General features: G+C 55.4%; 1 protein-coding gene across 1 annotated transcript; it reads right to left on the bottom strand.

The window, feature by feature from the left end:
• Positions 1–410: 410 nt before the first annotated feature.
• On the bottom strand, positions 411–24,301 carry SEMA7A (semaphorin 7A (JohnMiltonHagen blood group)). Its single transcript, XM_090270024.1, has 14 exons — positions 24,080–24,301; positions 10,195–10,346; positions 9,669–9,710; positions 9,223–9,315; positions 8,924–9,008; positions 8,684–8,794; positions 7,906–8,045; positions 7,167–7,351; positions 6,160–6,268; positions 5,875–6,073; positions 3,041–3,168; positions 2,686–2,840; positions 2,407–2,468; positions 411–2,093 (listed from the first exon to the last, which is right to left on the bottom strand). Exons 1-14 carry the CDS (start codon positions 24,249–24,251, stop codon positions 1,732–1,734), a joined length of 1,995 nt encoding a protein of 664 aa, XP_090126150.1. The 5' UTR covers positions 24,252–24,301; the 3' UTR covers positions 411–1,731.
• Between the last annotated feature and the right edge of the window lie 3,122 nt (positions 24,302–27,423).

Genomic DNA, 27,423 nt, shown 5'->3' with positions numbered 1-27,423 from the left:
ATTTGATTAGCTTACCCCCTAGAATGGGCCCCTTGAAAGCAGGGAGGCCTGAGGCTGCTTCTAGCATGGCCAGGCCAGGCCAGGCCTCCCAAGGAAGCTGGGAGGTGGAGGCTGGGAAGGGGGAAGGCCAGCTCCTGAGGAGAGGGGAGCAGGTCAGGTGCAGCTGTCTGGGCTCCAGGGTCAGTGGCTTGGCAGGCGGTACACTGCTCAGGAGCATTGGGGTCAGATCCTGTTCCTGCCTCTCACGAGCTAGGAGCCCTCCTGAGGGTGTCCTCCCCTCCAAGGCTCTAAGGCCAGGCCCAGTGAGAGGGTGTGCGATGCTCACACAGGAAGGACATGCAGTCACAAGCAGGAGCTCTCTCATTCACCCCCTGACCAGAATGGCTTTGAAGGGAAGGAGCAGGCACAGGTAAATAAATAGCTTGTTTATTAGTAATATGTTACATCATTAAAGTGCATTGAGAAGAGATGCAGGGCCCAAAGCTGGAAGGCCGCCAGCCCCAGGCCCTGCCCTGGACTGACCAGACACACCAGAGAAGGCCCAGCTCTCTGCTGAAATCCACGGACAGGGCTGGGCTGGGGCAGAGCCACCCACCTGGAGAGCTTGGCCCAGGCTGTCCCAACAGGAATTCACAGTTTAGCCTTAGTTATAACATGTCCTGAGCTGAAGGTGGGAGGCTGGAAGCATGGAAGAACAGCCCCTGGGGAAGGGGGCTGAGGGGAGGGGAGGGGTCCCCACTCCCCAACCCCCAATGCCAAGGGCAGAGTCCTGAAACCTCCCCCTGAGAACCGACTCCTTCTAAATTAATGTGTGAACCTAGGTTTCAATTTCCTCCTTCATTTTCCCATCTCCCTCACCACCCTCCCTCCCATAACCAACAGGGAGCCTTGTAAAATATCCCCCTCAGTCTAAGTTCCCTGGGCAGAGCCAGCTCATGCCATCTTCTCAAACCCATGCTACCATGTCCCTGGACCCTTAGCCCATGCCCAAGAGCCTCTGACTGGGACTCCCCACAACCCATCCCTTCCCAGCCCCTCCCTTTCCCACCCTACCCCAAGCATGTAGTTTTGGTATTTTCATACAGATGCATACGGAAGTAGCTACACATGAGATAAGCCTAACATAAAAATAGAGCTTTTTTCCGTCCTCCTGTCCGGAAAGCAAACATCCTTCAATAAACATGCAAAGAGGCTGCCTTACTGGGACCCAGGGCTGGCGAGGGGGCCACAGAGGGCAGCCCTGGGCCTGCAGGAACACCAGCCACCCTCTGCAGTGGCAGGAGGGAGGATGAGGGGACGATTTGAGTATAGAGAGTCCAGAAGGACTCAGAACTCAGGCCTCAGCCCAAAGGACCAGAAGGGGGATCCCAGCTCCCCTTTCCCAGCCCCTCTCTGACCCACGGGCTCTCGGGCCAGGAGCATCACTGCATTTATTCAAGTTCAGGGAGGAGTTTTTGAAAAATAGTCTCCAGAAGATAAAGTCCTGGGTCATTGGTGTCCCCACCTCAAAGCTGGTGCCTTCATTCTCCAGCCCCCACCGCCCCTGCCCTACCCAGGCCCAACAGCTGCCTGGGGCGGCCATCTCCAGGCTGGTGCCTGCCCCCTGTTGAGCTATGCAGTCCCCTTGCACACTGTGGTGTGCAAGGAGCTCCCAGCTGAGTGGCTCTGGGTGAGACTTTTCTAGTGCCCTGGGGCTGCAGAAGCCTACAACATGCCCAGACCCAGGCGGTCCTAATGAACCAGCAGGCCAAGAGCAAGGGTTGGCAGGACCCCCAGCCAAAGAGAGGCCAGAAGGGCATGGGCACGACCCAGCAGGTGCTCGGCCTTGGCCTCATCCTCAGACAGCAGCTGCCAGTGCTGGGCCTTGCGGAGATAGGAGCCCTCCTGGGCCTCGCAGTAGTAGTGGCCGTAGTGGCCGTCCGTGAGGTTCTCGATGAACAGGACACAGCTGGGGCTCTGGTGGCCAGGCTCGCAGCTCTGCTCCACCTTCTCCCCGTGGCGCCACCAGTAGGTGGCATGGCGGGACTCCACGGGGCAGCTCAGGTAGTAGCGAGCGTTCCGGGCTATGGAGACCTTCTGCAGTGGGGCCTCATCTGGGGAGAATGGGCAGGTGGCCGTGAGGATGGGCTGAGGGCTCCCAGGGCAGGCTGTGTCCTGCAACCCCCTACCAGGCCTCCAAGGCCAAGCTTTCTAAATGAACACAAAGAAATGAGCACCCCGTCTCCTTATTCTCCCCTGCCTCCCTCACCCCACTCCTCTTACAACTACCCCTACACCAAGGAGGCTCCCTCTGCAGGACTATCTGGGGCCCCCAGGAATAGACCATGTGTCCCTCAGACAGGGCAGCTGGGGCATGGCCGTGCCACCCTCATTGGGCTGGGGCCCCGGGCGGGCTGGATCAGGTACCTGGATTTTGGTTGGGGCACTCTTTGTGTGGCTCAGCTAGATTAGTAGACTGCAGCACTGACCTGGAGGCGGGAGGAGAGAGGCTAAGTAGACAGAAGGCCACAGACCTGGCCCTTCCTTGTCCTCATTCCCCACCCAGTACCCGCCACAGTGTCTACCAAGAGGAGGGTCTGGCCAGAATGGCCCAGCACACAGCACTAACACCTCCTGTAGCCCAGCCACACACGTCCACTCCTGTCTGCACTTTCTCCCAGGGACAAGCGACCCCAGCCAACATACCTTTGGGAGCTATAGATGGAGACACAGTGGCCCTGGTCCCAGCCACAGTATGGGTCTCGGGCCATGAGGCAGCCATGGCAGCCCCCACCATAGATGTCACACAGGTCCAGGGGCACCTGGCTCACCTCCCATTGGGAGCTCACATACAGTTTCCGCTGGAAGGAGAGAGTAGGTCAGGCCAGGGCCCCAGCCCCAACACTGAGTTCTAAACACACAGGCCATGGCCGGCTGCCTGGCGGGCCCTGGGGCCCAGAAGCTCAGAAAAGGACATGCGAATTACATGCAAAGGAGCTCTGTCCTCAGCTGGCCATCACTGGGTAGCCTCATAGGATAGGGCTGGTAATGGGAGGCTCACCCGGTCAGGGTCCAGTGACATGGCCTGGATGGCAGCTGCACGGCCGAAGGGCTGAATCTCCATGATGTTGAAGACCGAGCTGTGTTCCCACTCCACTGACTCCACCACCTTGTGGATGGTGCCCCTGTCTGTGGATGGTGGGCAGAGGGTCAGCAGGGAAGTAGCCCACCTCAGAGATAGGCAGCCTCCCTCTAGACTGGACCAACCAGGAAAGATATGGTTGGGGAGGGCTGGGAAGTAATGGTTCAGGCAAGGGTCACACGACTAGGTGAGGTGAGGCGAGGAGAGTGTGAGGGATGTGGGAGTCAGAGGGCAGCCCAGGAAGTTCCCAAGGCCAGTCCAAAGCTCCATGAGACCCAGAGGAAGCTGGAGCGTGAAGAACAGAACCAGCAGTCCTGATACCCAATCACTGTGCCGAACCCACAGGCGTTAGCATTACCTCATTCCTCCACATCCCTGGCCTTCCATATTATCTTCCCCACTTCCCAGATAAGGCAATGAGGCTCAGAAAGGCTGAGCAATTTTCTCATGGTCACACAGCTGGTGACTGCAACCCAGAGTGTCAGAACCCCATCCCTCAGCTTCTTTCATAACTCCCCTGCCTCCTGGACTCTTCATGGATGTTTTCTTTAAATGAACTTTTTATTTTGGAATCATTTCAGATTTACAGAAAAAAATGCAAAGATAGCACAGAAAGTTCCCTTATACCATTCACCGTTTCCTCTGATGTTACCATCTTATATAACTGTGGCATATCCGTCACAGCTAAGCAGGACAGTACTATGTATTAACTCAATGACAGACTTTACTAGGATTTCATGGTTTTTTACACTAAGTGTCCTTTGTACATTCCAGGATCCAATCCAGACTCCACACCACATTTAGTCTTAGGGGATTTTTAAATTTTTATAAAATCTGAAATCTGAAGAGAAACTTAGATTCTACATAGGGATTCCCAAGGTCACATACAAGGCTGCCTGCCTGCGAGGCCAGTGCTCTATCTATTCACTCCTGTCTAGTGGGCATCCTGACCCCTGGGTCCTCCCAATTCCACATCACCTGCTGCCCTAGTTTCTAGAATAGCCTGCCTCCCTCTCCCTCCCTCCTAATTCCCCAGGGTGTCACTTTCCCCCCAAAACCAGGCAGATGATGAGACGGTCACCTGCCTAGGATGCTTCCTTTAGTTCTGTGCCCCTTCTCGCATGCTCTGGAAGGTGGCCCAATGCTTCTTTAGCCTGACAAGCTCCCAGCCCAGCTACTGTCCTTCACCTCCTTCAATGGCAGCCCCGTGATAGCCTCCCATATCTCCTCCCAGCTGAGAGGGCCTCTCATTCTCTGCAGAGGGCTCAGAAAGCTCGATTTCTTATCTGGCTCCCATTCTTTGTGCTGCAGGCTCCCAAATGGTGTGTCTCCGATGGCCCTCTGGGGGAATGGAGACAAGTATCCTCATCACTCCAGTCTGTTCACCTCCCAGGTCTGCAGAAAGGGAGCCCACAGTTCCCCTGTCCCAGGCCCCACCCTTCTGTCCTAGCTCCTGCTCCCACGCCTCTCCTCTCCTGCACCCCAGTGCCCTGTCTGCCCTTGGTTGACTACAACAACTAGGCCAGCCACTCCTGGGGCAGGGCAAGGACACGGGCCCATGGTGCAGCCAAGATAAATGAAAGAGTAAAGAGGTGCAATCTCAGGACCCAGAAATCAGGCCTTGCTCCATGGGAACTGATGAGGCCACTGTGGCTTTGAGAAAACCTCAAGGTGAAGCAACAGCAGAAAGTCACATGAGAGGAGGGGTGGATACCTGAGGCCTGAACTGTGCGGTCCCAGAGGTGCTAGCTCCTGGGTGAGACTCCGCCCTTTCTGACGGCACCACTGCCCACCCAGTCTCAGGGAAAACCTGTGGCCTGCCTACACTGGTCTTGAAGTGCACTCCCACGAGTCCCCTTTGCCCAAAGCTGGGACCAGGAAGCTGCCATAAATCCAGCTCAAGTCTGGCCCCTCCATGGGCAGTGGCTTCCTGGAAGGCAGGGACATCTACCAGGGCATTCCACCCAGCTTCTGGGGTCAGCAAGACCCTGCTCCCCCACGGGAAGAGGAGGTGCCCTTGAAGTCCTCCACAAGACTGCAAATATTATGCCATCTGAAAGTATTTTCTCATGTCTCACTAAGTTTTTTGCATCCCACATTTAAAAAAATTTTTTTTTAAGATTTTATTTATTCATTTTTAGAGAGAGGGGAAGCAAGGGAGAAAGGGAGGGAAAGAAACATCAATGTGTGGCTGACTCTCACGCACTCCCAAATGGGGACCTGGCCCGCAGCCCAGGCATGTGCCCTGACTGGGAATTGAACCTCAACCCTTTGGTTCATGGGCCAGCGCTCAAGCCACAGCAGACAGGGCTACGTCCCATGTTAAATGTTCCCTCTCACCTGCATTATCCCAGAGACAGGGGGAGGGTCCAATTTCCTCATTCTGCCTAGCAGAGGCCCACAGGATACCCAGTAACCAGATCCTTCCTCCTCATTTTCTACATCTCTTCCTCTCATCTTCATGAGTCAGACATCAGGACCAAAGCTGCACCTGGCTTTGCTGAGACTTGCCACATTTCTGCCTCTGAATCCTGGCACCTGCTCTTCTCCAACCCTAGGATCCCTTTCCTTCTTCCCTCTGTCCCCACCTCCTCTAGGAAGCTCTCCTGCCTGGTTCTTCCACAGCCACACATAATAACTCCTGACAGCTCTTAGTCACTCAGTTCTTCCTTCCAGTTATAAAGATCCAACCATATGTTAATTACACATCCATTTTCACAAGGCAGACTGGGGGTCATGGGTTAGTCCCTCACCTGTAGTTAGGTAAAGCACGTGGAAGGTCTTCCCATGGCTGGTGTGCATGCGATGGACAACTACTTTCTGGTAGTGGTACTTAGAGTGAAACAGTGGCGTCTTCAGAGGTCCCATGGGCTCCACCCTCTGCGCCACCTCAGGGTGACTGTCAGCCACCTGGAAGGTCTCTGTGGGTATCGGCTTCCTGTCTGGGAGGCACTGGGCAAGGAGAGCAGGCCCAAGTCAGTGGGTGGCTGGGAAGTGGGGTAGGGCCTGGGCCACAGCAGACATCCCTCACAGCTCACCTTGCCAGGCCGAGGGGTGGGAAGGCCTGTGTGGTAGCCCTTGAGTGAGGAAGTGCGGAAGACCTTGTCAATGTCACCAAGGGAATATACACAGACAGCCGAGTAGTTCCTGAAGGGACAGAGAGACCATCTCAGTGAAGGCCCAGTACCCACCCACCTCCACTCACTCAGGCCAGCCCAGCACCATACAGGGCACAACCACAGCCTTCTAACCAAGCTGCCCAGCCTGCGAGCTCCCGTGAAGACAGGGACTATCCTGGGGGCCAAGTCCAGTGCCTAAGAGTTGTCAAACACCATTGAAGGCAGGAAGGAGGAAGGGAGGAAGTTCAACCTAATTTCTTTCTTCTGCAATCTAAAACCACAACCTGTCATGGGATCACAGGGTTCAGAGGTCAGCCCCAGGGCAGAAGGATGCCCCACATGGATCCCCATTGGACAAATCTCCCACCTCACTGGGCACAGTTTGCAGAATGCTGATTCCCAAGGTGACCAGATCCCACTCCCTCTGTAGCCCTGCTGGTCCACCCACACAGGAGCCACAGAGCAGGGTCTGGGGTTCCCTACCCTGCACCTCCTCCACACACACCTAACACTTTTGCCTGCCTTGTTTTCAATCAATGGGAGTGATTAAGAGGTGTGAATTACCAGATGCAGACAGTGCCTTAAAAGGTGTGATAGCACCCAGCACCCCAAGAGGCCTCAGCAACCTTTTCTCTGGGCCCAGCACCCACTTTGAGCACACAGCTGGTGGACATACAGGCCTTGGCCTGAGCATGCATACAGTAGAGACATGCACGCCAGTGTGTACACACTCAGAAACACACCAGCACAAGCACCTCCCTGAACACTGACTGTCCCCACCCAAGGCCCAGTAACAGCCCTGTCCCTTGAGCCTGGAGTCCCTGCTCACGCCATATGAGCCACCCCCTCAGCAGGGCCCAAGTCCTCCAGCCCTTACTGGACACCTAACTAATGCCAGGTCCAGTCCCAGGACAAGGATCACTCACCAGGGGTTGGAGAAAACGCCATAGACCCTAGTGTCCTTCCACTCGCCATTAGGGTCGGGGAGTAGGAAGACATCCTGTAGCCTGTTGAAATTCTTGTTGGTGGCAGGGTCACTGCACACCAGCATGGCTTTCAGGAAGGTGTTCCACTTGGAGACCGACAGTGAACTCTCACCACCCTGGTCCCCCTGAAAGAGTGGAGGGGAAAGGAGGCCCCTCAGTAGCCACTGGGGCACCTGTTGCCAGGAATGCCAGCACCCAGGCTTCAGAGGAGGAAAGTAGGCTCTGAAGGGTGGGGACCTGCCAGGGGACCAGGGAGAGGTGCCCCATGACTCAGGCGCAGCATTGAGGACCTGCAGGGTGAGGGTGCTGAGTCTGTCCCCACAGAACAGGTGGACTCAGACACACATTTGCCCACTCTCACACACACAGGTGACACACTTGCATATCCCAACACCTTCACACTGGTGAAACACACACATAAACATACTTTTATCCTCGTACACACTAATACACTCTCTCAGATAACTACACACACTTGCACACTGTCACACATGCACATGAGCCCAACCACCTTACCCACTCACAGACACACGGACACTCTTGTGCACATGCATTTACTCTCACAATCCTACATGAAGGATCACTCACACATTTCACACACTCCTTTGCACAAACACGCGTGCACATTTGCACACAGGTACAGACTCACTCACACCTATTCACGCACAGACACACTCACCCTGCACAGCTGGGCCACGCGGGACACATTGAGAGGGGCCTCGGGATTCTTATCAGGGTTGTCCTCACGGAAGAAGTAGTAGATTTTGTCTTCATAGGCCTGGTCTTGGTGCACAATGGTGGCCTTAATGAACTGCGGGTCTGCCAGGGACACAAGCAAATTGGTGTCAGGCCAGGGAGCCTACTCAGGAGACTCATTCCAACCTTGTACATCACCACCCCATTCTGCACAGACAAACCTGGAATAAATCAGACCTGGAATAAAACTCAGAATATCAGGCCCAACACCCCAAGGGGCCTGAGAGTCTGCACCCCCACCCTACACCTGTTTTGCCCTCCTACAAAGATGTCATCAGCCCAGGAGCAATGACTTCATGCATGGGGACTGGGGAAGGTCCATGAGGACCTTTATGTCCCTTCTGCCTAATTGGCAGAGCCCTAATGAGGAGGGAAAGGGTGTTGCCCCCACATGAGCTCACCAGAGGGATACACTATGGCTCCCAGGAACCCACTCTGGGTCTGGAGCTCCCTCTGTTTTGTTGTTACCAGAGTGTGTTGAGCCAGTCCTGCCTCTGCACCTTTGCTTCTGCTGTTCCCCTACTCCCTGCCAGGCCAGCCTCTCAGCTCTGGTTGCTCAGCCCTATCACAAGTCCCATTTTCCAGACTGGCCTGTGGCCCCAGCAGCCCTAGGGGAGCCCTCCCAGCAAACATAAGGATCCTGTCTGATGCCCTGGGCATTCACACCCTGTCCTCCCCAGTCCAGCTAGAGCTTGACTCACTCTGCATGACGGTGTCACTGGTGTACAGCTCGATCTCACCCTGGATGCGGCGGAACCGAGGGATCTTCCCGTTGTATTCTTGCTTCCGGATTGTAGAGTACACCTCATCCCCTGGGCATGGTGGAAGGGGCATGGGTAAGTGCCGGCAGCTCCTGGAAGTCCCTCTCCTGGGCCTGGGCCACCAGACATTGAGCTAACCACCCTCCCCCAGCCCAGGGCAGTGGCTCGCTGGGGGCCTACCATCAAATAGAACCAAGGAGTTCTCATCCGGGCTGAAGGGGGCATAACCCCTCCTCTCACCAAGCGACTCCACAGTGCCATTCACCTGCGGGTGATCAAGGGGGTCAGACAGCCACATAATCCAATGACCACTGCTCCCATGGGTGCCAGCTTCCCAGCCAGGATCCCCATCCTCCCAAGAATTCTATACAAGGTGAGACCAGTCTTTGAGTCCTCCACCTCCTTCCCACCTTGGGGGGGACAGAAGCCCACCCAGGCAAAGGTGAGCTGACCAGGCATATGGGCAGGGGCCTTCTCACCAGGCTCCAGCAGCTGGGGCGTCGGGCATTGGTGCCGCAGGCCAGCAGCCCCTCGCCCTGTCTCTCCAGGAGTGTTATATAGTTCTCACAGTCCTGCCCAGAAGTGTAAAGAAGAGAGGTTGGTCGGAGGCCCTGGCAGGCCTACAGCTAGAACCCTTAGTCCTGGGGAAGAACGCATCAGAAGGCTGAATGTGGAGGCAGCCTTCAAGGAGAGTCCAGAGGGGGTGCAGCTGACTCCGACCCCCCCAAGAACAGAGGAAGGACACAGGCGTGTCAGAGAAGGAGTGTGTCTCCAACTCAGACTGGGAATCCTAAGGGAGGGCTGCCTCTTTCTTCATAGACTAGGGCTCCCAAGGCAAGGCCATGCCTACCTCAGATTCTTAGGGACTCCTGTCCCTTTTCCAAGGGGCCCAGCCTCCCCTGTACACTTCCTCTCTTCCACTCACCTGCTTGTCCAGGCAGGATCCCTTTGTGGAGCCTATGTCCACCTGTGGGGGAGGCAGGAAGCATTAGAACAGAGGCCCTTGGAGGTGCTTTCCATGTACTTTCAGGACAAGTTCATTTGATAGTACAGGTGAGTTACTGGGGCTCTGAGAGGGTAAATTATTCACCAAGATCACACAGGTTGCCAAGGCTGATACCCAAAGCCAGCCCAGAGCTCAGGGGCCAGCCCAGAGATCTCAGAAGACGAAGGCCATGGGGTTCTGGAGCTCAGCTTCTGGCCCAGGCCTCCGCCATCAGTGCAACCCCCCAGCCCAGGAGGGAAAGCTCTGGGCTTTCCTCCATACTTCCCAACACCCATGCCTATTTGGACTACCTTTAGGGAGCCTCCCACAGGGGGCCATCTGTGGGATATAAGGGGGGGGTGGGCTAGTTTAGGAAGCGATGCCAGCTCCCTCCCCCGCATTCCCCGAGGCCCCTCACCAAGGCCAGAGAGAGATAAGGGAAGGGCAGAGAGGGCTCCAGGCTCACCGTACGCACAGAGGCGTTCTTGCCCTCGGGAAAGTTGAAAAGATAGACTTTGCCGCGTCCACCCACCCATACGGAATCGCTGCCTGGCTCGTGGAAAAGCACGATGTGAGGCTCTGCTGAGCCAAAATCCACCCGGTCCTTCCCTGCGCAGCCTGAGGAAGAGACAATTGGCAGAAACTTGAGGCTGGGCCCTTGGCAGGAGATCCTGTCCTCCCTCTCAAGCACACTGGCACCCACCTGGCAACAAGTGCTTAGGTCTGGGCTGGGGCAGTGCCAGGGCTCAGAGCCATGGGTAGAAGTGGGGGTCTAGCACACAGCTATCCTCACCCCAAAGCCATGGCCCCTACCCTACAATATGTAACCTCAGGGTGGGAGCAGATTTAGGGACCCTTGGGGAGAACAGGCTTCCTCCCCCCCCCCCCAACGTGGCTATTCCTAAGGGACTGGGCTCAGGCAGGAGGGACCAGGACCTCCAGACACACTCTGTGAGGCTGTCTGCTGCTCAGGACAGAGCAAGCCGCCCTCTAAGCACCCCATTTAGAGTCCAGGTTCCCAGGAATCTCTTGGTTCAGAACCCCATCCTCTCCTTCAGGAAGCCCTCCTTCAATCCCTCCTAGCCCGGCCTAGATCCTCCGTGAGAAGTCAGGTTATATCAGAGCTGGAAAGGAATCTAAATGTCTATTCCCTCCCATTTCATAGATGGAAAAGCAAAGGTCCAGCGGGGCTGCAGAACAAGGTCGTACAATCAGTAGCAGGCCCTGAAAGAGAGCCCAAACTCCTACTCACAGCTAGAGTCTGGCCTGGCTCACTCTGGCCTGGTTTCACGGATGTGCCAGTTCGTCATAGGGGTAAAGTTCCATCAGCTCTCCCCAGCAACTAAGGGACAGGGGTCCTTCACACAGCATAGCCGGGGCCTCTAAACACAAGGGTTAACCCAGGAAATTCTGCCCCAAAAGGAAACTATCTGCAGCCACCGCCTCCAGGGAGAAGATGTCTCATCTCCGGTGACATTGCTGAGGTTGTTCTGGTTGCAGGACTAGATTCCAGAGATGGGACAGCTCACATCTTCCCACCTCTAACCAGCCTGGAACCTCACCCAGGAACTCAGCCTGGTCACTGTTTATTCAGCTGCAGCAAACTCAGGGGCAGACAGCTTAGCAGTGACACCCAAGGACACACCAGCCAGATAGAAAAGAGCTGCCATTTCCAGTCTGCCCCAAATCCCTCTTGCTGCCACTTGAGCCATTCCTAATGATTCTGCATTCAACAAGGCAAGGAAAGAAACACACCATGCAACCCACACCTACACTCCATTTCCTTAAGACACATTCCTGTACAGCCAAGTCACTCTGGAAACTGGGTAACACACTTCACCTTGGCTGTGACCTGCCTCACTGCAGAGGCAGAAACTGAGGGGCCCCTGGGGACACCCCAGCCCAAGATCACACTAGGAGGCAGGCAGGACAGACTGGCTAGTCCATTACTGAGTATTGGTTCTCAGAGGTGTTTAGAGAGATGCCAGCACTGTGGGCCTCAGAGAAGCGCTGAGCTAGTGAGCTAAAGCTTCACAAACAGCCCCAGCAGCCTCGCTGTACCCCGAGGCTCACTCCCCGCCAGTCCCAGCTGTGCAGGGCAGGGGTCCAGGGCCCACTCTGTGCTGGGTGCTAGTGGGCACTGCTGACCAAGGCTCAGGTCCGCAGGCTCCCCCTCCTTTCCAGCTAGGGTAAAATTAGAGTGCTGGGGTCAGCAGCCCGAAGATACAGGGCCTTACTGACTCAGCTCCCACAGCTCCCCTTTCACCTACGGCCCAGAGCCCAGCCAGGATCCAGACAGTTAGCAGCCCCAGCTCCCCTCCCACACCCCCAGCAGCAAAGGCCAAGAAAAGCTGTGTGTCTGCATCTGGAGATGTTGGGCTGGGGCAGAAGCTCTGAACTCCCCAGACGCTAAGGGGAGGAGCTCCACCCTTGGGCCATGCTGGCCATCTCCACCAGTCACCTCAGCCATCGCCTGCAGCAAAGCCAGAGCCAATGAGCAGCTCTGGCCCCTGGAAAGAAGCGCCAGAGGGGGCCCTGATGGAGCCCTTGCTGGGGCTCACAGCTCTGCCCTGGGAAGTCTAGTCTGATGGGAGAGGCAGTGGCCAGGCCCTGGAGATGGAGAGCAAGGTCTGAGGGGAAACCTACCCTGGAACTGGATGTCAGTCGGCCACATCAAAGCAAGCCTCCACAAAGTTCAAGCAAAACTGTCTAGGTGCAGCCCCCAGGGCTGCCCATGGAGAATTTCTGAGGCCTCAGAAGGCGGTGAGGGCTGCTGCGGCTGGAGCGGTGTGGGGCACTGCAATGCCAGGGCCAGGACAGTCCCGCACAGCCTGCCTCAGAGGCCCCTGGGGTCAGGAGCCAGAAGAACAAACAGGAGTCCAGGAGCACAGCCTCCCTCGACCCCCAGGCTCCCCCCTTGCTGATATGCACCTAGTAATATGTATGGGGCCGGGGGATGGCACAAGCCCGGCCCCAGGACCTGGACTTGGCCCAATCTCTATCCCAGCCCCAGCCCCAGTCCCAGCCCCAGCCCTGCTCCCACACAGCTCAAAACCCTCAAAGAGCCTGATTGTGCCGGGGAAGTGTCTGAGTGGCAGCAGCTCAATGAATACATGAAAGGAAGCTTTGTTCAGTGGGGGCTCAGGGTTCAGGGCAGGAGGGCTGCCTGGAAGTGAAGGCAGCACCAAGCCTTTGGGTCAGGATCCATAGCCCCATGTCACCAACATGGGCCACAAAGGGGTCAGCCTTCAAGGTCCTCCCATGCAGAGGGAGGCAGGGGGCTGCCCCTAAAAAGGGCCAGCCAAGGGAGCAAGTGCCACATCCCTAAACGCATCTTTTTGCTTCCTTATGAATCCAAAGAGGTGAGGGATGCAAATCAAAGCTAGATGGGTCAGGAACAGGCAGAAAGAATTTCAGGCAGGGGGAACAGGCCGAGCAAAGGCAGGTACAGACACCTAAGCAGAGATGATCAGGAAGGTGGGCTAAGGTCGCGTGTGATGGAGCAGGAGAGGTGCTGTGGCCCCCCAAGGATACATCAACCCACTGGCCATCAGTCTCCAGTGCTGCCCCTCCTCTCTAGGAGGAGGGTCAGTGTTCCCAAAGCCACCTTTTCTCCAGCAGCACCCCCTCCCGACTCCCCTGCTTGCCCAGCCCCCTCTGTTTCCCATCCGATGTCTAAAAGGAGCAAGTCTGGCACATGGCCCCGTGTCACCACCCCCCCACTCCCGTTCACTCCCCAGCCTGCTGCATTAGTGGCTGACTAAGTGGCAGCTAAAAGCTCCCAGAATAACCAGGAGTTTGGGCAGGGGATGGGGCTGGGGGAACACGGGTGGGCATGGCCCCAGAGGCAGCTGGCTACAAGGCCCCTCTCCCCACCCCCATGTGATTCCAATCCTTACTCCTTGTGGACCAGGGAAGAGCACATTCAGGCTGCCCCACGGCCTCTCTGAGTCCCCACCTGCCTCACAGTTTCAGGACTGGCAAGGCCCAGGCCCAGCCCAGCCAGGATGAGGGTCAGGACGATGGTTGGGTGTGGGAGGCAGCCTCCCCTGGTCTCAGCCCCCAGGCTGGGTTGTCCTAGAGCTCTGACCCTGTTAGAGCCTATCAGAGCTGATTCCTCTCATGCTCCGCACCCTCCCACCACTGTCCCAGGGTGGGTTCTCCTAAAGTGGGCCTGCCGGGTGGAACTCCATTCCTTCTCTCATACTCTTTGGGTGCTGTCACCATGTAGTCTGCACTGTCCCCATATCCTTACTGCTTGTGAAAGAGAGCAGCCCAAAGGGAGGGTGTAGTGGGAGTTGGAATGAGGGTGGGTGTTGTACCTGAAGGGAGCAACAGGGGATAGGCCCATGGTCTGGTCTGGGCAGGGACAGCCTTTCAGCCTGACCCACTGACCCAACAGGCCTTGAATGCTAACCTGAAGGAGTCCTTTGAAAGTCAGTATGGAGGCTGGCAGGAATTCAGACACCCAGCAGGAGTCAGGCTAGCCTTCAGCTGGAAACCCAGCCACATCTGGCAGGACCTGCATCTCACCCTCACCCCTCACACCTTGCCTACCACAAAGCCAGCAGAGAAGGGGGAAGGCTTACATGGAGCCCAGTAATCAGTCTGCACCTCTGCACTCTTTGGAACCTACTCCCAATGGGTCAAAGTGGAAAGGAGGGGATCTGAACAGCCACTGAGCTGAGGGTGCACAGAGGCCACAGAGGCTGTGTCACTGGCCCAAGGGACACAGCAAAGAAGGCAGGGGCAGAGCTAGCCCACAGCTCAGGGTTTCTGGTACTCAGCACCCAGCTCCAGCCCCCTGTGACCATATCCTGGACTTCCTTGAGAGCCTCTGGATTTGCAAAAAGCTGTGTATCACCTTCTCTCCACTTCCCACGTCACCTCCTGCTCTCCCCCCTCACCCTCCCCATCAGTTAGTCAGGTCCAATACCTGATAACTGACAGGAGTCACCCACACACCTACCTTCCAGGAAGGGTCCCGATCTCCAGGGGCCTTTAGCAACCAAAGCCTTAAACTCTAAGGAGTGATTAAGGGTGGAATGCAGTGCTGCATCAGAGCAGTGGAGGGACACCTTTGCCTTGGGATGGATGGAGGCAAAGGGACAAATGTTTCATCGATTTTGTTTCTCCTGATATGGTCAGGGATGAGGGTGTGAGAAGCTCAGTTTCCAGCTCGTGCTAAGGAGGGGCTATGGTTGTTGCTCTGGAGCTGGTGACATTCGACATTGGGTGGGATGGAGATCCAGACAGCTGCCTAGCAGGGGCAGAGCCATGCACCAGACAGGTGGTAGGCGTTTGATATGGTACCTAGTCATGGGCAGTTCGAGGTCTGCTTCTCTTTATCAGCCAGGAAACAGGGAGTTGTGCACGGAGCTGAGGGGCACTTCTTCCTGACCACCAAGGTCGGCTGAGGGTGGGAGGGGAGCATATTTCATGTGTAGACTCAGCCCTGGCTCCAAGAAGCCTTGTGCTCCCTTTGGCAGCTGGGTAACTGGTTGGCTGTGACCGTGATCAGGGCTGGACCGTCCTGACCTCAGTTTCCTCTTCCACAGATTGGAAGGACTAGTACTTGCTAAGGTCTAGGTTTTATGATCCACAATTGAACTTGGAATAAATCGCAAAACAATCAGGGTTAAGTTCATGGGGCATTTTTGGAAAGTACGGGATTATGAGTGCAGGCAGCAGAATAAGCCACGTCCTTATCTGCCTCCACCAACTAGCTCACCAAATCCCCCAACCCACCCTGCAAAGGAGGAACATAAGGGTCTGCATTCCCATTTAATAGGCTTGAAAACTAAGGCCCTTCCAAACCAGCTCTGAGCCACTGTGCTCAAAGGCCCAGAAGGCGTGGCTGGTGGGGAGACCAGCTGCAGCAAATGCTTGGAGGGAAGGGGCAGTTGAAAAGCAACCTGTGGAGGGGCTGAGCCAAGCCAGATTTAGGGGCTCAGGAAGGGAAGGTTGGCACTGAGACCCAGCTAGAGCAGAAAGGAGGTGCCAAGCCCAGGGAAGGCAGGAAGCCCAGGATGAACACCATGTCCTATCCACCTGCCACCTATTCTTCAGCCCAGCAGGTTTTAAAAGCCCCAGAAAGAGGCCAAGGTCAGCTGGTGGCTATCAAAGGAAACAATGGACAGAGGTGCAGGGCTTGCCCTTGGGCCCAGAGCCAGGGCAGGGGCAGAAAAGAGGGCAGAAGATAGTTAGTGGAGGGAGGGAAGCAGAATGGGAAGACTGTTAAGAAACAGAAGGTTCCCCAGCTCGGCCTTAGCCTGGGCCAGCAGAGGATGGGTGGGCGAAGCAGTGTCAGGGCAACCAGTTAGGGAGAGCTGGCAGGGGATGGGCTGGACTGCCAGGGCTGCTGCACTGTACCAGAAACCAGAGATGCCAAAGGAGGAGGAGGATGACGGTGACGACAGTGGTACCCCCACCTATAACCTGCCCGTTCCATGGCACCCACTATGTGCCAGGCACTGTTCTAAGTGGTTTGGGGATATATTAACTCATTTAATAATCACTAAACTCTTAAGAGGTGGGTTCTCTTATCATCCCCACTTTACACATGAGGCAGGGAGACACAGAGAAGCTGAGTAACTTGCTCAGGGTCACACAGCTATGACGGGGTTGAGAGGAGGTTGACACATAGGCAGGCTGACCCTGGAATCTGTGCTTATAACTCTGTGCTCCATAGATGGGCCCCTGGAAGCTTCCAGGCCAGCCCTTCCCATACAAATGAGGAGACTGAGGGTGCAGCCTGGTCAGAGGCCTCTTGGCCAATGAAACCTTGACTTCCATCCACAATGCCCTAAGGAGAGTGTGTTTAAGTGAGCATGAGCATACAAGGCTGAAGTGGGGCATGTGGGTGGATCTGGGGGTGCAGCACCGTACTGAGTGCTGACCAGCATGACTAACTGCGAAGATAAGTCTTCTGAGATCTCTGCCCAGAAATAGAACACACTCAAGTGTTCTGTTCTTGGGAAGACCACAGCAAAGGGCAGGGTATACTTGCAAACCCTTCTTTAACACACAGCCAGCAAGGTTCCCACAAGCCAGCACTGGCCAAAAACAGTCACCTCTTGGGTGTGGAGAAATGGGACCTCTCGTGTACTGTTGGTGGGAATACAAATTGCTGCATCCACTATGGAAAACAGTATGGAGGTTTCGATTCCATCTCTGGGTATTTATCCAAAGAAACCCAAGTCACTAATTCAAAAAGATATAAGCACCCCTATGTTCACTGCAGCATTCTTTACAATAGCCAAGGTATGAAGGCAACTTAAGTGCCCCTCAATGGACAATTAAATAAAGATGTGGTATATACACACAATAGAATATTACTCAGTCATAAAAAAAAAAATGAAATTTTACCATTTGCCACAAAATGGATGGGCCTAGAGGGTATTATGCTAAATGGAATACTAGGTCAGCTAAAGCCCTGTCCAGGTACTCAGTTGGTTAGAGCATCATCCTGATACACCAAGGTTGCAGGTTCAATCCCCAGTCAGGGCACATACAAGAATCAACCAATGAATGCATAAATAAGTAGGACAACAAATGGTCTCTCTTGCTCTTCCTCTATCTCTCTCTCTCTCTCCCTCTCTAAAATCAATCAATAAATAAGTCAGACAGATAGAGGAAGATATATACTATATGATTTTGCTTATATGTGGAACTGAAAAAATAAACAAACAAACACAACAGAAACAAACTCACAGATATAGAGAACAAACTCCTGGTTGCCAGAGGTAAGTGGGGGTTCGGGGACTGGGTGAAAAGGTGAAGGGATTAATAAGTATAAATTGGCAGTTACAAAAGTCATGAGATGTAAAGTACAGCATAGGGAACAGAGTTAATAGTATTGTAGTACATAATTATGTACGGTGCCAGGTGGGACTTATTAGGTGATCACTTTGTAAATTATATAACTGTCTAATCATTATGCTGTATACATGAAACTAATATAACATTGAATGTCAACTGTAATTGAAAAAATTTTTAATTAAATTAAAAAAAAAACAAAAAAAAAAACACTTGCCCCCACTGCTGGCTCCTTAGCTCAAGAACTCACCATGGCTCCCCACTGTCTATCCCAGCAGGGCCCGACTCCCCTAGCTGGCAGTCAAGGCCTACCCACCTTTGCTCATCTCTGTCATGGCTCCTTCCCATCACCTTTGCTGGTGCTCTTCCCTCCCTTAATTGTCCTCTTCCCTTTCTCTGTGCCTGTGATCTAACCTGTCCTTGAAGATCTAGTCTCAACCCCCATGGCTGCAGGAAGTGTTCAGACTGCTGCAGCCCTCATTGCTCTGTCCTCCCTCTGACTTTGTGCCGTACACCACCTGGCACACACCACCTTCTTTCAGTTTACACTGTCTGGTGTGGGGTCCTGTAGGCGAGGCCAGGCCTCCACCACAGAGGACAGAGCATGAAGGCAGACAGACAAGTGGAGGGAGGCCAAGAGCTGAGGCCAGGGGTAGGCTCCAGCAGAGACACAGCCCTGGTGCCAGCTATGCCTGCCTCACTATGCAACCTTGGCAAATCCCTGCCATTCCCAGGCCAAGCCAAGGCTATAGCTGGGCAAGTGGGGACAGAGGAGATAGTTGGGAGGGCCAGGACTAGGGTGGGAGACATCTTAGAATAGGTCCCTAGGCCGCTAACAGGGCGCTGAGCTTATCATCTTGACCTTCCTTTCTCACTCAGGCCCAGAAGACAAACAATATGAGCAACGCCGCTCTCTGTGCCCACTCTGGCCCACCCCACGCCCTGGCCTGGTTCTTCCCCTCCCCCATGAAGTCTCCCTCAGCTGTACCACTCCACACTGACCTTTCCTGCTCTCACCCACCGTCACAGTCCTTGGCTTCCTGACCTTCTCCAGGTGCCCTCCCTTGTCACTGACTGCAGGCCCTGCTCTCTGGGGACCTGGGTGCTCCCCCAAAAGATTCCTGACTTCTCCTCCTCTCTCCCCCAGAAGGGATGAACACAGACCTAGGTACGAGGGCAGGGGCTAGCTTCGCTCAATAATGAGGGCTGCCCCAAGGGTGTTGGCATAGAGCCTGAGCCCCTGACTGGAAGCAGGGGGTGCAGGAGGCACCCAAGATCAGCCTAATCCCAAACTGCTGTGAAGGTTAAACCCAGATTAGCCGAAGCCATGACACAGACCAACCTGCCCCTAAGAACCCTGAGGCCCAGTTACCCTAAGGAAAAAGCCAGAAGAGGTGCACTGAGCTGTTCCAAATCTAAGGATCTGAAGGGAGGAAGGTCATGCATGGCCTGTGGGGTTTCTGGGAGCAGACAGTGCTTGGGCAGGAAGTCTGGGCTCAGCTGAGCCAGCCAAGGAATAAAGGGACTCAGGGAACCCCAAGCCTGAGAACAGAGCATGAAGGCAGACAGACAAGTGGAGGGAGGCCAAGAGCTGAGGCCAGGAGTAGGCTCCAGCAGAAGACACAGCCCTGGTCCCAGCTATGCCTGTATTATTGGGTGACCTTGGTCAATTCCCTATCATCACTGTCCTCAGCTGATCTGATGTTGTTTTTATCTGATGTCCTAAACTCTGTCCCATTGGGCTGTGCAGGTTGAATCCAGTCAAGAAGGCTCCTTGGAGGAAGTGAGATAGCGCTGGCAGAGGAGGAAGAGGATGAATGGGGTGTAGCAAGGAATGACCAGTAGGGCAATGGCCCTGAGGCAGGAAAATGTAGGGAGCTGAGGAGTGGTGAGAGAAGAAGTGTGGAAGATAAGGGGTGAGTGGGGCCAGGCTACCACATAGGACTGGGGAAAGTGGCAGCTCTGTCTCTGTGTGTCCTAGGAGGAACTCTCAATACAGTGACACAGTGATGGAGGGGCCTCACAGAGGCCAGGGCACAGTCCTGGAGACACAGCAGGGCCGGGCCAAGGCTGGATAAATAAGGCACTTGGAGGCCGACAGGAGGGAGAGAACCACCTCCACCCTCATACCATCATAGGGGGCCAGGAGGGGATGGATCTCCTGGTCCCTCGTGGTCTGGGCTGGCTAGGGAAGGGGGAAGCCCATTTTGTGGGGGCCAAAAGTGGCCACAGTACTCCATGCTCTAAGAGGACCCCTTCCTCCCCTACACTGAGAGAGACAAGAGGTTTCTGGGACAGCCAGACATTGCCAAAAAAGGAAATCAAGAGAAGGGGAAGTTTCCAGCCCCAGAACTGCCAAGCAAAGCAGGGGAAGTGTGGTCAGCCTTCTGTGACACATCTAGACAGCCCTGTAGTGGCTGAAATGGGTGACATGGGCTGGGGGAGGAAGACAGGATGTCATCTGGGGCCCCAGCTGTCAACACCAGGGCCATCTCCTTCCCTGGGCTGAGCTCTACTTCCAACCTGTACATTAGGGGCTCTGGCCCTCCTCACAAAAGGCAGCTTTCCTTGCTTCCCCCAGCCAGGGAGTGATCTACCGCCACTAAGGAGGTGAAGGTTCCTGAAGGGGCAGCTGGTCAGAGGAAGGGCATCTGCCCTTCTTCCCCCTACAAGCAGGGCCTGGGTGCTGCTGGGGCAGTTCCCTCCCTTCCACAGAAAGTCTCTGCTGAGCGAAGGGCCTCAACTGGAGAATCCCCACAGTCAGGAGTCAGGGGGAAAGCCCTGGTCTCCCAGAACCCAGCCCCTACTTCCCACCAGGAAGCTGTGATACTGAGAAGCCTTTCCTGACAGGCATGATCCTTCCTCCCCACTGTTGGGCTGGCTGTAGGTGAGGCAGCTGAGTTCACACTTCCCTCCTGCAACAAACCTTCCTGGAACCCTGAGGTCAAGGCTGACTCAATGTCTTCCACTCACTACCTCCTCCTTTCCCAGGACCTACTTCAAGTTTTAGGGTCTGAAATCCTGTTATACCAGGTGTTTCCTCCTGTCCCTTCTCTCCCCTAGCTGGCTCCTGCTCCTCCAGCCATCCTGGCTTACCACTTCTTCCAAGAAGCCCTCCCTGATTGGGAAGACCAGGTTAGGCACCTCCTCAACTCCCCCAGCTGCCCTCTACCACATTTCATTGTAATTGCACTGAAAAGTCTACGAACTTGTCTGGTTTCTCATCCCTAGATTCCCAAGCACAACCTCCAGACCAGGACAGGTTGGGTCCAGCAAATGTTAGAATGTCGAAAATGCTGCAATACTATGTCTACCCTTAGGCCACAAAACAATAAGATACTACCTCCATTTTTCAGCTCAGGCACATGAGAGAAAAAGATAGAAAAGTATGTGAAACACAGGGATTCCTCCTGATTTCTCACGTTTCAGTTTCTCCTCACAACTAAGATTTGAATGGGCCACCACACCCTCTGCTCATCCCAGAGGCAAGAATCCCAGCGGGGACACAGAGTTCGGCAGGAAGCTCCTAGGAGCATCACAGGGCATCTCTCATCTCACCCAGCGTAAGACATACCCCCTCCCAGCATTGGAATTGCCCCCTCCTTGTTCTACAGGGGATTCACCCTGAAGGCGAGAAGCACACATCTAAGTCTCCAATGGGGCAAGGATTTCCACTGAAAATGCTGATGCTTGGTGAGCCCCAGCTGTGACCTCATCCCCTGGAGGAGGTAACAACAACCCATGCCCTGGGGACTAGCCCCATAATAACTCCCACAGCAGCCTCAAAGTCAACAATAACATCCTGTTGTTTAATTGGACAAGGGAGAGGCAGAACTGACTGGGCAGGTGGAAAGACTTAAGACTGGCCTGTTTCTCTTTGGGAGCAGGCTGAATGATCTCTGACCTTGGGGGTCAGGACCTTCAGAGATTCTCCATCTCCTCCAGATGGGGATGGAATGGGAAAGGGGTGCAGAGCTTCCACAGGCACGCCAGTCTGCTGCCCTCAACTGCAACACACTCTTCTCCAGCCCCTTCTTGCAGGGAGGTCAGGCCCAAACAGTCAGATCTTTGACTGGCACATGTGTTGATGACAGCCCTCAGGGGACAACTGCAGAGCTCTTTCTGCTCTGGTGAGCTCTGAGGGTGTGGAGCTCAAGGGCACCCAGCAGGTCCGTGCCTGAACAGCCCTCTCTGCCCAGAGCTGCTGAGTTGGGGCTCAATATGCTGAAGATCTCAATCTCCCCAGACAAGTGCAGGCTGGGACCCTCCCAGAACTCCCTGACCTAATCTTTCCCTAAGGTGAAGGGGTCCAAGAAGCAGAAAATAAACGACAACAAAGAACCCTCCATACCTGTTCCAGTTCCCACACTTGTCTTGGCTTAAAACTAAAACCCCAACCTACACCTCATAGAGAAGTGGCTCCATAACTACTATTATCTTTGATCTGGTTGTTGTTCAAAGCTACCCCTAACCCTGCAAACCACTGGTAGACAGGAAGTAGACCAATGTTACATACAGCATGGCCGGGGGGGGGAGGTTGGGGCTCTCCTCTCATTCCACTCCTGGGTTGCCGAAGTCCACCCCTGTCCATGTTACCTCAGAGGAAATAGAAGGCAGCTGTCAGCCAGGCACACCATCATCACCTGTTGGTCCTGGGGGACAGGTGGATGCCAGGGTCTGTCTGGTCAGTGGGGTGCCTGGCACTGATGAAGACCACAGACTGACCTTGGACAAGACAGGTGAGGGGTGCGTGCAGGGGAAAGAGAGCTGGAGCTGGGTTGGGAGATTTGAAAAGTAGTCAGAAGAACTGAAGGCAGCCTCAAATAGCCTCACGGTGGAGAGACTAAGTGTTGGGGAGGTACATATTAAGTGCTAAGAAAGGGGCGTGCATTAAATATGTGGTGGGAGAGGTCTTGGGAAGACTTGGGGGTGGGGGCAAGCAGAGCCAATGCAAGGGATTTGGTACAGAGGGAGATTCTAGAACACTCAGATATGGTCATTTGTCCCCTTCAGAGGACGCGAAGGCTGGGCTGTCCAGGGTAGCCAAGGGGTCTGATGCAAAGCAAAGATTCCAGGAAAGCAGAGGAAGCCTAGGAGGGAGGTGTCCATCATGAGTAGAAGGCCAGAGGTCCAGCTACCCTGCTGCACTCCCACCTGGAATACCTCAGGCTGAGTAACAGAGCTAGGCCCCAGGGTCCCTCCTTCATGGCCAAGAGTTGCCTAAATCCTTCTCCCCTCCCTAACCCAGTGCTAGCACTGGTCCTGTGCCAGATTAGAGCTCCCATCTGCACTGTGAGCTCACATGTCACCCAGTGACCTTGGGCAAGTCACAATCTCTCTGCTGCAGCTGCAGTTCAAGCCACTGGTTTTGTGTGGTTCTTCTCCCCCCCCCCCCCCCCCCCCCCGCCTTTCTCTGCTAAGAATACCTGCCCCAGATAATGCTCAGGCTCTGGCAATCCCTGCAAACCGCCTCAGGCATCAAAGGGCCGCTGTCAGGGACAGGTTCCCTCAGCCCCCACCCTGAATCCACCACCACCACAGGGGGCTGCAGCTCCGTCAATTTTGGGGACAGAATCACTTGTCCTGGGGGCAGGAAGCATTTGTGTGCAATGCAGGGGAGAGAAGCTCCGTCCCTCAGGGCATAAAGCCTCAAACCCCGCCTAGCCGGCTTTCTGACCCATTGTATAAGGATTTTAAACTAAGTCACCCCTGAGGGAGACTCTCCGGTCCTCCGGGCTCATGTATCCACCGCAGCCTAAAAGCTGCATCCCCGCCCCAGATCCGCCACCTGGGGGATTCCAACGGCCGCACCCGCACCCTGCCCAACGGACAGTGCTCCCCACGCTGGCACCTATTCCTGGTGACAACTGCCACGTGCGGACGTGGTAGGGGGAGCGGCAGGTGCGGGTGCCGGCATTGCAGAGGTAGCGCCCAGGTGCCCCAAGCCTCCGCACCGTACTGCTGCCCAGCTCACTACAGGGTGCCCACCCCTCTTCAGCCGTGCTCTGGGCCGGGATGGGGCGGGGGCAGGCAGCGGGGTCTTTGTTCCCACAGCCAGAGCGCAGCAACAGCATCAAGGAGTCCACGCCCCCCCCCCTCCGCTCCGCCAACTCTGGCCCAGCCCAAGCCCCCGTGCGACAGCAGAGCCCGCAGCTCAGGAAGGGGGACAAGGGTGGAGGTCCCAGCCCCGAGAAAGGGTCTTGACCAGTGGCCCAGCGCTGAAGGACTGAGAGAGCGTCTGGGTGGAGAGAGGGGCCCGCTCCCTCCGCCTGTGCCCCGGCGCTGCGGCTCCCAGCTGTGGGCGCACTTGGAGCGACTTAGCCGCAGCTCCAGGCCCCCGCCAGCTCCCCGCAGCGTTCCAGCCACTCCAGCGTGTCACTGTGCACACTCACACTCACCCAGACCCGCACACTCCTCGCGAGGTCAGCCCGGGACCCGCAGAGGCTCGCGCACACACGCACTCGCACTCGCACGGGTGTCGCACACTCGTCACCCACCCCACGGACCAGCGATCTACCCGCCGCACCACCCACCGTTCCAGACAGCAGAGATGCGGGGTCCGCTCCTCGGGTGGCCGCGGGTGTCGGCGGCCACCCAGAGCAACAGCAGTAGCAGCCGCAGCAGCAGCCCGGGCCGAGGCTGCCTGCCTGGGATGCGGGCGGGCTGGATGCCGAGGGCGGTGCATCCGGGCGGAGGCGGTGTCATCCCGCGGTCCCAGAGCGGCGAGCAGCCTAGACTGAGCCGGCACCAGAGTACAGACTGATACCAGCGCGAAGAGGCGGAGTCAGATGCATGACCCCACCCCGCCCCTCCCCCGCCTCTCCTAGGCTTTCTCGCCTCCGGGCTACCCAAGGGGGGCGCAGTGCCCACCGCCAGGAGAACCTTCGTCACTCCTCCCCTGCACTTCCACGGGAGAACCCCGCGAACTGGGATCCGCGGTAGTCCTGACCCCCTCTCAGGGCCTCAGATCCACTCCCCTGAGCCCATGAAAGGGTTGGCCTAGGAGGCGGGGAGGACATCTGCTGCCAGGCATCCTCGCTAATGTCCAGCTCAGTGGTTTGGCCCTTGAAGGCTGTGGTTGTCAGAGGGTAGGCTGGCCTGAGTGAACACGGCTCCCTCTGAGCTTATAAGCAGGAGCAAGATGCTGCCTCCTCAGGTGGGGTGAGTGTTAGAGCCTCAATGACCTGTAGGGAGCACTCAGCGCCCCATCATTGCTCTGCTGTGAGAAGGTGGAATTTTCATCTTGGCCTGGTTCCCTCTCCTTCCTTCCCTCTTCTCCCCCTTCCCCAGCCAGCAGCCTTCTGGGCTGCCTCCCCCCAGCCAGCTGGTGTGTGTTCAGAAAATCCAAACTCATTTCCATGTGAGCGAAGGGGGGATATAATCAAGAAGGCCCCTTACCCAAGCAGAAAAAGAGGGAGCATTCTGCATCTTAGGACTCACTGTGAGGTGGCAGGGTGAGACAAACTAGGGATCTCTGCTCATCAGCTACATAGGGCTGAGCTACTAAAGGCAGCCTGATGACCCAGTGGCGATTCCCTGCAGAGTCCAGGCCCAGTCCCTCTGTAGTCACCTGAGCAGCCCAGGCAGCTCTCCTATCAGCTCTGCCCAGAGAGGGCCAGACGGTCCACTTTGGCTTGTGCCTGAAGGAATCATGGGTGGGAAATCCACTTATCCAGTGCTTACAAGATGTCTCTCCTCAGGTGGCCTACACCAAGAGGAGACAGGGTGAGGAGAAGGCAGCAGAGTGCATGGAGTCTCCAGGACCCACACACCTAGGTGAACTTGATTCCCACACTGCAGACACCAGAGAAGACAAGGAGCAGGCTGCCCTGGCCCTAGCTCCAGCTCCAGCCCTCTGCCCTGATCTACAGCCAGAAAAGTATTGTTACCAGGAAGTTTTGCTTTGCCATTTCAAATTTTGTTTCCAGCTACCCCCTCCATCTTTCCTAAGAGCCCCAAGATACCCCAACAAGCCAAAAAGTAAAACCAAGATGCCTCCAGGTACAGTGCTGGGCTATGTTCCTGGTAGACTAGGTGGGGCCATCAACTTCATAATGCCCAGAGGCGAACTGCCCCAAAGACAAGGAGGATATGGACCATCTGTCAGCCCTTCCCCAGGTACAACCACACTTATGGCCCCAAAGCCAGCAACATGTCCTTGCCCAGGCTAGCCTCCAAGACTGATAATTCTGTTTCAAGCCAAGAGCCTAATCTGCTGAGCTGTATGACCCCAGTGTCTGCTCTCTCTGCAAAGGCAAGCAAATTAAAAAATTGCCTGCCCCTGCCTTCAAGAACTGAGAATTCAGAATTAATGATAACACTGCCAATGTGCACAGCAATTCACAACACAAAAGCCACTGCCACCTACATTCTCCTCCTCAGTGAGAGAGCATAACCCCATATTTAAAAAGGAAGCAGAGAGGGTGAGGGATCTGCTCAAGATCAGCTAGTGGAGCCCAGATGGGAACCCAGGCTTTCTGACTCCAATGGCAATAGCTAACACTGAGGTTACCATGTTCTGTACATGTTTCTTAGCCTCACTTTATTTCATCTTTACAATCTTATGAAGTAGGTGCTAGTATTTGGCTCCTTTTGCAAACAAGGAAACCAAGGAACAGAGAGGGAATGTGATGTCCCCAAGGTCACAGAGGAGAACGCTTGGATTAAAGCTCAGGCAACCTCTCTGGGACTACACCCTTTTCTACATCCTAATGCTCTTAATGCAATGCACCCTTTTGCTGCTGCCTGCTGTGCTTGGCTGGAGTCTGGATCCAAACAACCCTTGGAAAGACCCAGACAGGGCTCAGGCAGAAGGGCAGGCCAGGGGCTAGGCTCAGCCTCCCAAGCAACAAAGCAGCAGATAGAAGCTGGGGCAGATGCCAGGAAAATTATTTTCCAGGCTGGTGTGGGAATGAGGGGGTAGTGCTAATGACCATCCCACCTCATATCCCTGGGTGGGCCTCTGGCTGGGCTCCTCCATGGCCAGCTCAGCACCTGTTTCACCACCAATGGGCATCCCCGAGTCAGCCAATCTAGGGGCAAAGGGCCAGGACCAGATGGCAGCCCACTCCTATGTGGCTACAGGCAGCCAGGGGAGGTGAGAATGAGGCCCAAGACTTGGGTAGTAGTTCTGGAGAGGAAGAAGGTAGAAAGAGTATGGGCACAGAGGAGAGCAGGTACCCTCCTATGGGGTGGGGAGAGCACACGACCAGTGATTGTGTGTGGCCTGAGACAGCATAGGGAAATAAAATAAGAATGGTACAAGTCAAGAGGAGCCTGCCTGCCTGCCTGCCTCATTGGAGGCTACGGCTGGATCTTGGGCCTGCACCAATGACAGGAGCACAATCCCCACCCCCAGACAATGATGGGAAATGGACCAGCAAAGGAAGCAACAGATGTGGATGCTGACAGGTCTGAGGGGGAGGCACTTTCTTGCCCTCCCCTTCACCAGGATTCCACATATGGGGGAGTAGAGGGAGGCTGAGAGAAAGAAATGATGTGGGGGCTCCTATCTAGGGAAAAATACCTTAAAGGGGTCTTCCCTGTAGGGCAGCTAAGGCACAGCCAAATCCAGGAAGGCTCCTTGGGGAATCAGAGAAATGGATACACACAACCCTGAGATTGACAGGCCCAATGCAGCAGAGACCCTGGGAGCCCTTCTCAGCCTTCCAAGCAAAGCCTTTCAGGGCCCTACTTAGAGTATTTCTCCACTCTCTAAGCTTCCTCTGACTCCTTCCTCAGCCCTGATTCCACATCTACACTTGGTCTTCAAAGGAGTAACCCAGCCCTAACAATAGGCCTGTGGGAGGTTAAGGATGGAGGTATAAGGAGCCCAAGCCCACAACAACCCTTCCTGCTAGATCCATCCCTGCTACGA

The sequence above is a fragment of the Furipterus horrens genome, unplaced genomic scaffold (assembly GCF_987537825.1).
Source record: "Furipterus horrens unplaced genomic scaffold, mFurHor1.1.pri manual_scaffold_3, whole genome shotgun sequence".
Taxonomy (NCBI): Eukaryota; Metazoa; Chordata; class Mammalia; order Chiroptera; family Furipteridae; genus Furipterus; species Furipterus horrens.
Note: the sequence above shows the minus strand (reverse complement) of the source record. Positions and strands in the feature narration are given on the sequence as shown.

Coding starts and splice junctions, on each gene's coding strand:
- SEMA7A (XM_090270024.1), bottom strand. CDS start 24,251: ATGACACCGCCTCCGCCCGGATGCACCGCCCTCGGCATCCAGCCCGCC. Junction 9,316..9,668: donor GATCCTGCCTGGACAAGCAG/GTGAGTGGAAGA, acceptor ACTTCTGGGCAG/GACTGTGAGAACTATATAAC. Junction 2,469..2,685: donor TCCATCTATAGCTCCCAAAG/GTATGTTGGCTG, acceptor TCCCGCCTCCAG/GTCAGTGCTGCAGTCTACTA.